The sequence below is a fragment of the Arabidopsis lyrata genome (genome assembly GCF_000004255.2).
Source record: "Arabidopsis lyrata subsp. lyrata unplaced genomic scaffold ARALYscaffold_1, whole genome shotgun sequence".
Classification (NCBI taxonomy): domain Eukaryota; kingdom Viridiplantae; phylum Streptophyta; class Magnoliopsida; order Brassicales; family Brassicaceae; genus Arabidopsis; species Arabidopsis lyrata.
The window spans coordinates 7,774,166-7,784,894 of record NW_003302555.1 but is presented as its reverse complement, the minus strand read 5'-3'; the positions used below and the strand labels follow the sequence as shown (position 1 = coordinate 7,784,894).

The window sequence follows — 10,729 nt, the reverse complement described above, 5'->3', positions numbered from 1 at the left end:
AGCGTTTTGGCTGTTGTCATGTGTACAAGATAGAACCCTGTCTTCAATAGCATATATCTTAAGGACTTTTAAAAGGGAGTTATGTATCTCAGAACCCCCAGAGGGATAAGGAATCCGACATATGTCAAGCAGCAATCTATGAGACGACCAATTTTCGTCTATCCATTGGCCCGTTACGCTCATATAAAAAATGTTTTCATATGAATTCCAGAAACTCAAAGTGACAGAAACTTTGGATTGGATATGCTCCATGGATGTCTTTACATCTCCCCGCATACTTCTGAAAACCTCATGAAGTATGGCTTTATATTTTTTAGCCGGCCATAACTGGATGGATGGGTTAAGAAATTTGAAGGAGTTTCCCAACCATGTTTCGTCTACAGTAGAGGGAGGAAGTGATGACAAAGCAAGCCACTTGAGAACTAACCAGTTAAGATGATCATAATCGAGTTGTGGCGCTTTTGACTGGGATTGTGACGGTTTTACAACAACTGGTGGTGTCTGTGGTACTGATGAGCTGGTAACCACATCTGTTGAATTATCATAGCCTGGATGCCGATTAGTCAGATGCCTTCCAAGATTTCCTTAGAGCAGGAAAACAGAACAAGAACAAAAAATGTAATTAGTAAAATCATGAGGACTGCGAATAAAAATTCCAACAACCAGGGAAAACACAATGAGAATGGAGAATGAAACACTTGGAAAACATTGACTTGAGAGAGGATATAAGAATAATACCAGTAGCTGTGGCAATGGAATAGCTTTGTCCGCAGAATTTGCATTTCCGAGTTTTGCTGTCTGGTGCAGTCTCAAAATATTTAAGATAAACTGAAGTCATAGTCTTCTTCCGTTTAGGAGGAACAGAGTTTGACTTATCAGAAGAGCCTAATCCAATGTCAATGGGATCAGAATGTGGAACAAGTGTCATATCCATCATAGCTTTAGGTTCCAATTCTACATCAAGAAGCAGCAACAAAGAACATGGTCATAAGTGCCTGTAGCCTCAATTGACACACACACTGAGACCACAAGTAAGCTATCACAAATTATCTGATTGATGATTATTCATTTTACCTTTGTAGGTTTTGAATGCATTGTTAACATTCCACTCCATTTGATTCCAAGCTTCTTTGTCTCTGTGAAACGATCCTTCGAGAAAAATCCGTTGCGAGAGAGAGAGGGAAGTTATTTTGTTTTTTTTGGAGGGAAAGCAGAAACAGCAGCCAAGAGAGAAAGAGGATCGGCGCTGGATCTCTGAGCCGATTTAAGGGATATGAGCTTAGGAGGATCGGCGAGTCGGAATTTCGCCGATCTGAGGGATTGGTTACGACGGCGGATCCGTTGATTTGGTCGGAGGATTCAACGGAGGAGAGGAGCTAGGGCAACGAGGCTGGCTCAATAATCGGTCGGCTGGTTTTGGGAATTGAGAAGTTGAGAGAGTAAAAGGCTCAGCTAAATGACTCCTGCGAATGGCTCGGGTCTGGTCTGGTTTTCGGCTTGGATTTTTTTTGTTTATTTAATACTCCGGTTTACCTTACCACCGAAATGAGTCATGATTGTTGCTTATTGGTTCATCAGGATTTAACTGAACAATTGAACCGAACCGAAATAGAACCAGTGTATATCAACCTGTCAATTTATGATTTTTATACCAGGACAATTGAAATTATTTTTCTTATACAATATGATATGTCAATTACAGAAAGGATTTATTTCTTCTTATGTTTTGTTTGGTTTTATATAGGAAAAAAAACACAATCACACCAAAGTTATTATACTAAACCAAAATGGTAGATTTAGGCCCAAATCAAAACGGAAAAACCAAAATATTCTCATATTAAAATTTTGAAAAAGCAATTATGTTTCCATCTGTCACTTATATTAAAAAATAAAATAAAAAGCTCAAACAGTGGGCTGACAAAGCAATTTATGACCGTTACAATAAAGTTTCAAAAAAACTCCTTCAATTCTTTTCTTAATTTGCAAAAGTGTGAAAATAGCAATTTATCTACACTCTCTCAAAGCTAAGCTTTCGTTTTGACCAACGCACTTGTTCTCCAGTCCAACCAATCAACGGCGTTTGATCAGTCATAAATTTAACTCTAAAGATCACACACCAAGATCTTCTTCTTTGCTAGGTTTTGTATTTGGATGGTGAGAAAATCTTAGCTTCTGGAGAAAGAAAAAATGCCGGTATCTACTCGATCCAAGGTGATGAAACAGGAGCGAAATGAGCAAGAAAACACAAATCTGAATCTTCCGTTGAGAAATCCACATCAAGGGTTGAAAGAAAAGATGAGAGCTTTGACTCTCTTGTACGAGCAGCAAAAGAGAGCTTCTTTCTCTCTCAGGAACCCTAATCAGTCTCCTAAACCCGATGACCAGAGATTCAAGACTCAGCTGCTTGATTCTTGCAAGAAAGGAGACAGATTTCATCGCCAAGACGGTAAAGATTCTAAATTTATTGAAGAAGAAACCAAAGAGAACAATGTATTCGAAGCAGATCGGATTTTCGGGGTTAATTCGGTTCCTGTTAAGCCTAGTAGTGGTGTGATTAGAAAGCTCTCAATGGGTATTGGAGCTAGAAACGTTACAGAAGCTGAAAAATTGGATAGTCTTGATGCTTCTGTGAGTCGGATTTTGGTGTTTGTGAGGCTTAGACCAATGGGGAAAAAGGAAAGAGAGAATGGGGCAAGATGTTGTGTCAAGATTTTGAATAAAAGAGATGTTTATCTAACGGAGTTTACGAATGAGAACGATTACCTTAGGCTTAAGAGGCTCCGTGTTCGACATTTCACTTTTGATTCTTCATTTCCTGAAACTACCACACAACAAGAGGTTTATTCCACCACGTAAGTGTAATTTAATCATCTCTGTCCTCTATATTGTCTTGAATAATGGATCCTTTCATTAGAAAGCAATGGGAATCAAAATGCTGCAAGTTCTTAGATGTCTTTCCCCTACCCTTGATTTATTCAGAACAGGAGATCTTGTTGAAGCAGTTCTTGAAGGAAGAAATGGTTCGGTTTTCTGCTACGGTGCTACGGGAGCAGGCAAGACTTATACGATGTTAGGGACAATGGAGAATCCAGGTGTTATGGTTTTAGCAATCAAAGATTTGTTTGCTAAAGTTAGACAGAGAAGCTTAGATGGGAACCATGTTGTTCATCTTTCTTATCTTGAGGTTTATAATGAAACTGTTCGAGATTTGCTTTCACCTGGTAGACCTCTCATTCTCCGCGAAGATAAGCAGGTAAACATAAAACGGAAATTACTTTTTTTTTTTTTTTTTTTTTCTCTTTTAGCTTTAGATAAGAAGTAAGAACACAATGGTCTCATTCATTTGCTTTTCTCTGTATGTGATCGAAATCAGGGAATTGTGGCTGCTGGTCTCACTCAATATAGAGCTTACTCAACAGATGAGGTTTCTTCTTCTAATCTATTCATTTTCCATTTTGAATGATCTTGAAAAACAAAAGCTAATATATAAGATTTGTTTGCTAGGTTATGGCTTTGCTCCAAAGGGGAAATCAAAACAGAACTACCGAGCCAACTCGTTGCAACGAAACATCTTCTCGCTCACACGCCATCCTTCAGGTTATATTTTCATCTTTCTCAGTTTCATATTGCGTTAAATAAATAGTGTATCATCGATTTTTAGGCCTGGACTTAAGTTGATCTTTTGTTGTGGTTCTCTAGGTAATAGTGGAGTATAAGACTAGAGATGCTTCCATGAATATCATCAGCCGGGTAGGAAAGCTATCTCTCATTGATCTTGCCGGTTCTGAAAGAGCGCTAGCAACTGATCAAAGGACACTCAGATCACTGGAAGGAGCAAATATAAACAGATCACTTCTCGCATTAAGTAGTTGCATTAACGCGCTTGTGGAAGGCAAGAAACATATTCCTTACAGAAACTCAAAGCTCACACAACTACTAAAAGACTCACTAGGCGGCTCGTGTAACACGGTGATGATTGCTAATATAAGTCCAAGCAGTCAATCTTTTGGTGAAACACAAAACACTCTCCATTGGGCTGATCGAGCCAAGGAGATTCGTATGAAGGGATGTGAAGTAAATGAAGAGGTGGTTCAAATGGGTGAAGAAGAAGGGGCTGATCAGGCCAAGCTCTTGTTAGAGCTTCAAAAAGAGAACTGTGAATTGCGTGTCCAGCTCGCGAAGCAGCAGCAAAAGCTTTTGACTCTTCAAGCAGAGAACTTAGCCGCTGCTAATAACAACAACAACAACAACATTTCTCTGACACCTCCATCAATCTCATCTCTAATGACTCCACCATCTGCGTTAACAGCTCAGCAGAAGAAGAAACCAAGGCATTCGTTGTTATCAGGGACATGTTTCACACCAGAATCATCCAAAAGGACAAAAGCAGAAGAAGCTGTGAAGGAACTTCAGCTGACTGTAAAGGCATTGAAGATGGAGATGGAGAGAATGAAGAGGGAACATGGGTTGCAGATGAAGAAGCAAAAAGAAGAATTAATGAAAGATCTTTGTAGTAGAAAGAGCGAGAAAACTCCAGAAAGAGGCAAAGAAACAAGGAGGATTGTCACAAGAGGGAGCTTGAGACCAAAGGAGAAGGAGAAGGAGCTGAAAAGCCCGAGTCATCGGTTTGCATCTCCAGCTGCAGCAGCTAAAAAGAGAAGCTTTTGGGACATAACCGTAGCTAATACTAGTCCTGCGTCGGATAGAAGGAAAACTAGAAGCCACGGTCTTGTTCATCAAGAAGCTCCTTCAAAGCTGCTTCAGGTAACTTAAACTACAGTGATGCTATAATCAAAACACTCTAAAACAGTGAAGTTGTTCAACAAGTTTCTGTGAACATGCACTAATATGTTTGTTTGGTTTTTTTTTTTTTTTTTTTTCATCAAGTTTGTTTGGTTTTTTGGTGCAGCCCGGGTTTGCTCGTCCACAGATGAAGCATTAACAAGTTTGGAGACTGATCAGACCTCATGTTGTTTCTTTACTACATTTTATTTTTTTTATTGTTTCCCCCCAGTTGTTTGCTAACATCTGTATTCTATAGGAATGACAAAAACACAATTATTTTCTATGTTTTACTAATTTTATTTTTACTATTTTTTCGTCATTTGGTAATGTATACTTTATGAATGTTTTTCTTATGCTGTTCTGTATTGTGGTGTCCTTTTAAATTTTATAAGTTACAAACCAAAAAATTTGCTTTATATCTATATTTTTTTAAAAGTAAATCCTGAAAAATACTTTTATGTCACAACTATGTTCTTGTGATATTTTTATTATTAACATGATTTTTATTTTTAACATAAGCATAGTTGACAAAAAAAAAACAATTACAGAAAATAAAGTTTTTACTTTTCCAGAATTATTTGCATAGTAACTTTGAAATAGAAACCCATATGAAACCCATATAAGGCCCATTAGGTTTTATTTATGCTGCAATCGTCCTTTATATTTAAGAGCTGCTGACTCTCAACTAGGGTTTACGCCACTAAGAGAGATTTTGTCACACAAAAACCAGAAAAAATGCCGGCGGCGAAGCAGAGGACTCCGAAAGTTAACCGTAACCCTGACCTAATCAGGGGGGTCGGCAAATACTCTAGGTCTCAGATGTACCACAAGAGAGGTTTGTGGGCAATCAAGGCCAAAAACGGCGGCGTTTTCCCTCGTCACGATGCTAAGTCTAAGGTCGATGCTCCGGTGGAGAAGCCTGCCAAGTTTTATCCAGCGGAAGACGTTAAGAAGCCGCTCGTTAACAGACGCAAGCCTAAGCCTACCAAGCTAAAGTAATTATCCATCTTCTTCTTCGATTGGCTTTTTAATTTCAAGCTCAATCTATCTGTGTGATAGATTCAGTATTAGGATGGTTTTGGATCTGCTGGGAATATAAGAGAGATGGTTGAAATCATTAGGATTTGTTGAAATGTAGGATTCATAGAGATTAGCAAATTTCTTCCGGCTAAGATATTGTATGCTTCATTTTCGATATGAATATGGTTTTGTTTATGTCTGTGCTTGCAGATCAAGCATCACTCCAGGAACTGTGTTGATCATTCTTGCTGGTAGATTCAAGGGAAAGAGAGTTGTCTTCCTCAAGCAACTTTCTTCTGGTTTGCTTCTTGTCACAGGTCAGTTGTTATATCGTATTAGTGTTGGTTTGATTGTTCAATTTGGAATCTTTGTTAAATGTTTGTGTTTGTTGATTTGCCCATTTCAGGACCATTCAAGATCAATGGTGTACCATTGAGACGTGTTAACCAAGCCTATGTGATTGGAACCTCCACAAAGATTGACATTTCTGGAGTCAACACTGAGAAATTCGATGACAAGTATTTTGGAAAGGTTGCTGAGAAGAAGAAGAAGAAAGGAGAAGGCGAATTCTTCGAATCTGAGAAAGAGGTATACAATCATCTTATTATGCATTTTGGTTTAACCAAAAATGGTTTTTGTGTTTTCTTTTTCTGTAACATTACCTAACCGAAAACTATGGTTTGATCAGGAGAAGAAAGAGATCCCACAGGAGAAGAAGGAAGACCAGAAAACCGTTGACGCTGCTCTGATCAAATCCATCGAGGCAGTCCCAGAGCTCAAGGTTTACCTTGGAGCCAGGTTCTCATTGAGTCAAGGAATGAAACCACATGAGCTTGTTTTCTAGATTTCGTATTGTTTCTCAAATTTTAAGAATATCTGTTTCCCTGAGTTTTTCCCTCTTTAATCGTCCTTTGATAAGACTATTTTCTCTGATTTATATATCAAATTTTCGATCAATCTAGCTTCAAGACTTGTTATGAATGCGATTCTATAAAAATAAATGAAAAAAGCATAAGAATTTGAACGATCATGAATTAATTTTTAATCCAAAATAATCAACAGCAGATTTTGCCATAATGGAAGCAAATTCTCCAAAGCTTATAACACCGTCACCATTTGTATCTGCTTCTTTGATCATCTCCGTTAGTTCTTTATATGTCAATGGTTGACCCATCTTCGCCATCGCTCCAGCAAGCTCAGCTGCGCTGATGAACCCGTTACCGTCTCTATCGAATGATTTGAAAATCTCGAGTAATTGCTCGGAATTGATTAGGATCTCTTCGTTCAGATCAGGAAGAATTGTACCAACGAGCTCATCGAATTCGACAAAACCATTGCCGTTTGCGTCCATGCTAGCTAGCAATACGTGGATTTGGTCGCCTGAAGGTTTGAGGCCGAGTGACCGGAGAAGCGCCGCGAGTTCTAAGATTGTTAAGCTTCCGTCTGCGTCCATGTCAAACCGGTCAAAAATGTCTTTTAATTGCCTTATCTGATCCTCCATTTTTTTCCTCGACCAGAGAGATTGATGAGATATGAGGTTATGGTTATCGATGAAAGGAGGTTCTTTTTCTACTAGCCAATGAAAGGAGATTGAAGATTGAATTTTTGTTTCTTTTGGAGAACGTAGAATATAAAATCCTGAAACTTTTGTATGTGTTAATGTTTTGTTTTGTTCTTTTTATTTTTCGTGTGTTTGTTAATGGTTGTTGATAAAAATAGATAAGACCACGTATATATTTCTGTATGAGTTTGAATGGTACGGCTATTGAAGTGTGAGAAATTCATAGTGATTGTTTTGTGTTACCTAAAGATAATTAGAAAGGTGACTTGTTGTATTAATGTATTATGCTCGAATAAATATAAAATAAAATTAAAAACGAAATGTCGTCAATGGCTAGTGAAATGTGATAAAATTCATGATAATTGTTGTGAAACAGATTGTCCAAAGAAACCAAAAGATAATTAACTTAAAAAGAAACAAACAAACTAAGAAAACATAAACACAAGAAACTGAAATGGAGTTGTTGATCAGACAGAATCACTTTTCCTAGCCGTCCGATTGTTACGACGAGCACAGCAACCGCAGGAATAGACGGTGATGAGGAGAATGAGGAGACAAATGTTGAAAACAAGAAGATTCCTCCACTTCTCTCTTATGTTCGCTAACACACCCGCTTTGCATGCGTTGCAGTTGAAACATAACTCCGTTTGCACGTTGCTCCACGAACCGCAGTCCCCGTTGTCGGCTGCAACCGCCGTTTCGTTTTTGGTCGGTGGTATCCAGAACGTCGCGTTTCTGAACTCGAAGTTGCAATCCGACGGTGGCTTACAACAACCTGACTGCTCATTCACAACCAGTAATTGAGTCACACAACCAACAATGTATAGAAAAAAAAACCTTAATTCGTTTAATTTTTCATACTTTTTACTATATACAACTCAACAATGAAATTTAATCATACTAAAGAACGATAAAATGAACCTAAACTGTTTTTATTTATTTGTTTGAAGATTTATTTGTCGTTTGATATATACAACGAAACCAAAAAATATCAACAAAGGAATAAATTCACACCTAAAAATATCGATAAAAAAAAAAACCCTACTTAAATTACACCAAAAAAATACCTGGATGGGAGACAAGTTCTTATGATAAAACGCATCAGCGATCTGACTAACACGACCATCACTCAAATCATCACAAACATTAGCCTCAGCCAAACAAGACCTTATCCCAACCCATCTCTTCCCACCAACGAACCCATTAAGCCAAGTCGAGAAATCCACCGTCCGGTACTCTTTATACCCTCGACCGGACACCACACGACCGGCTCCTTTGTTAGTCACAAAGAAGAGAAATATGGAGAAAACCATCAACGCAACGATGCCCGAAAACAATATGATCAAGTACGAAACCATTGCGACATTTTCCTTGAAACAAGATCCTATCACTCCGAGTAACGACACCAAGAAGAGGATGAGCCCGGTCGTGAGAAGTGGTATCCGAATGGCAGATTCACAATCGGTGACGCCTTGGTGAACGAACATGTAAATCGAATAACCAATGGCAGATGCGCCCACTAACATCACCAATGTGTTGGCTAGACCAACCACGAAATTGCTAACTCGAAACATTTTTGGAGTTTTTCTTTCTCTGATGGATGAACTCGATTAACCAAATCGGATTTTAAATAGATAGAGAGAGGGAGAGAGGTTTTTTGTTTTTGTTTGAATTTGGTAATTATGTTTTGTAACGTTTATAGAGTCGTGGTTATTGGGGCAAGAGGGAACGGTTGATTTTTGGGTAGTGGGGGATACTAGTGGAGAATGGAGATTATTAGCCATTGGTTTTAGTGTTTAGTTACTAGATTATGCCACTGGATTTAGAGATCGTGTGGGGGTTAAGAAGATCCTTTAGTTTAGAGAAAGTCGTTAAATTAGATTTTGACTATGTCTTATTGCCATGTCACTAAGACTAACTAAACTGCCACTCGACTATTTAAACATTGAAATTTATAAGAATTTATTGAATCCGAGATTGTTGGGAAAATTATATGTAGGTTTATGTTAATTTTATTTTAAAATAAAAATGCATATTAATTTATATTTTTGTTACTTGCAAAAGGAGAAAAACTAAACAAAAATCATATAAATAATGTGTTATGGAAAAGAAAAAGAAAAACGATTCTCAAATCCGAGATTTAAAATTTTCAAAAGGATAAAACTCAAATTAGTGGGGTTTAAAAATTTCCTTAAGAATTGATGGAAGAAAATCCAAACATTAATTTCCTTGGTATATAGAAAAAATATGTATTCCAAATCTTGAATCTTGCATGGGTAATAATGTTGGTAAATTTCTTCTAATTTTTGCTTTTGACTTGCAAGATCGGTGAATTTCCAAAACGTTATAATACTATTTATAATGATAGCTGATAGCTCTACCAAACATATTTTTGTATCCGAGTTTGTACTTTAAAAGACTCTTCCTCCATTGTTAAGATTAAAAAAAAAAAAGGTAATAATAATGATTAATGAAAGAATCTAATTAAAAACTAGAATTACATATCATGTACATTTGATATGGAAAAATGAAATCAAGTATAATAGCCTCTATAATCATCAGGTTCATCAAAAGTGTCTTTAATGGACCTGGCAATGGCGAGGCTGAGACAAACGAGAAAGAGGGAAGGATAAGAGAACATGGAGAGATATTTCCATTGATGAACAATGGCTTTTAAGATGCTCAGCTGGCAACCTCTGCAACTAAGACAGTATTCGTAAGAACATTCTTCAGGAACATGGTTCTCTACATGTTGATGTTTCCAACTCCATTCTCCTGGTTGCCCGAACATTGTCGTCACTCCACATCCTCTCGGTTGCGCGCAGCAATACCTCTTTATATCATCATTGTTAGAGATTGATCTTTAATACGAATGAATGAGGATGAGGTAACATAATTAAGTACTTACCCAAACATTGCTGTTTTGGCTGGCATTGAAGTTACAATCATGGTTATAAATGATACAGTCGGTGACTCTTGCAAGTTTACTTTCAGGGACTAGCCGGCCAACCAGTTGCTTGGCGGTTCGCTTTTCCTCAGCAGGGTTCTTGGCGATTCCAAAGGTTGTGTTGTAGATGAAACACTTTAAAGAATAGCCACCAAGGACAACGCAGACGAATATCATTGCATATATGTAAATTGTGAACATACGTTTGGAGCGACAACAGATTGCGTAAAGAGCAAACTGAGGAATCACCAGCAAGAGCAAACCAAGGACAACGAAACTGCCATCCGTTTCTCGGATACATTGTGAGACTGTTTTCCTGTAATATAAACCTGTTCCCGTCATGGTTAAGCCTATGCAAATGAGGATTATGGTCGCCATTGTTAGCAACCCTGTTCGTACCTCAGACATTTTCTTCT

At 37.8% G+C, this 10,729-nt stretch overlaps 5 protein-coding genes across 5 annotated transcripts in view; 2 read left to right on the top strand and 3 right to left on the bottom strand.

Moving 5' to 3' along the window:
* Window positions 1-1,650, bottom strand: part of LOC110225145 (zinc finger BED domain-containing protein DAYSLEEPER) — a 2,877-nt gene extending 1,227 nt beyond the window's left edge. The window contains exons 1-3 of the mRNA XM_021014069.1: window positions 1,075-1,650; window positions 739-954; window positions 4-584 (exon numbers count right to left, since the gene is read on the bottom strand). Of these exons, the coding sequence (XP_020869728.1) occupies window positions 4-584; window positions 739-954; window positions 1,075-1,114 (837 nt within the window). The 5' untranslated portion in view covers window positions 1,115-1,650. The remainder of the gene's footprint in view (window positions 1-3; window positions 585-738; window positions 955-1,074) is intronic.
* A 286-nt stretch (window positions 1,651-1,936) lies between these two features.
* On the top strand, window positions 1,937-5,201 carry LOC9329066 (kinesin-like protein KIN-8A). The gene is made up of 6 exons (XM_002892958.2): window positions 1,937-2,852; window positions 2,980-3,253; window positions 3,374-3,424; window positions 3,505-3,597; window positions 3,700-4,764; window positions 4,910-5,201. The coding sequence occupies exons 1-6, from the start codon at window positions 2,188-2,190 to the stop codon at window positions 4,940-4,942; spliced, it is 2,181 nt and encodes a 726-aa protein (XP_002893004.1). The 5' UTR covers window positions 1,937-2,187; the 3' UTR covers window positions 4,943-5,201.
* Window positions 5,202-5,463: 262 nt separating this feature from the next.
* Window positions 5,464-6,766, top strand: LOC9326347 (60S ribosomal protein L6-1). The gene is made up of 4 exons (XM_002892957.2): window positions 5,464-5,780; window positions 6,016-6,122; window positions 6,212-6,393; window positions 6,494-6,766. Exons 1-4 carry the CDS (start codon window positions 5,521-5,523, stop codon window positions 6,647-6,649), a joined length of 705 nt encoding a protein of 234 aa, XP_002893003.1. The 5' UTR covers window positions 5,464-5,520; the 3' UTR covers window positions 6,650-6,766.
* A 55-nt stretch (window positions 6,767-6,821) lies between these two features.
* On the bottom strand, window positions 6,822-9,322 carry LOC9326345 (tetraspanin-11). The gene is made up of 3 exons (XM_002890237.2): window positions 8,434-9,322; window positions 7,842-8,145; window positions 6,822-7,314 (listed from the first exon to the last, which is right to left on the bottom strand). The coding sequence occupies exons 1-3, from the start codon at window positions 8,938-8,940 to the stop codon at window positions 6,833-6,835; spliced, it is 1,293 nt and encodes a 430-aa protein (XP_002890283.2). The 5' UTR covers window positions 8,941-9,322; the 3' UTR covers window positions 6,822-6,832.
* Window positions 9,323-9,814: 492 nt separating this feature from the next.
* On the bottom strand, window positions 9,815-10,723 carry LOC9326344 (tetraspanin-16). Its single transcript, XM_002890236.2, has 2 exons — window positions 10,275-10,723; window positions 9,815-10,199 (listed from the first exon to the last, which is right to left on the bottom strand). Exons 1-2 carry the CDS (start codon window positions 10,719-10,721, stop codon window positions 9,900-9,902), a joined length of 747 nt encoding a protein of 248 aa, XP_002890282.1. The 5' UTR covers window positions 10,722-10,723; the 3' UTR covers window positions 9,815-9,899.
* Between the last annotated feature and the right edge of the window lie 6 nt (window positions 10,724-10,729).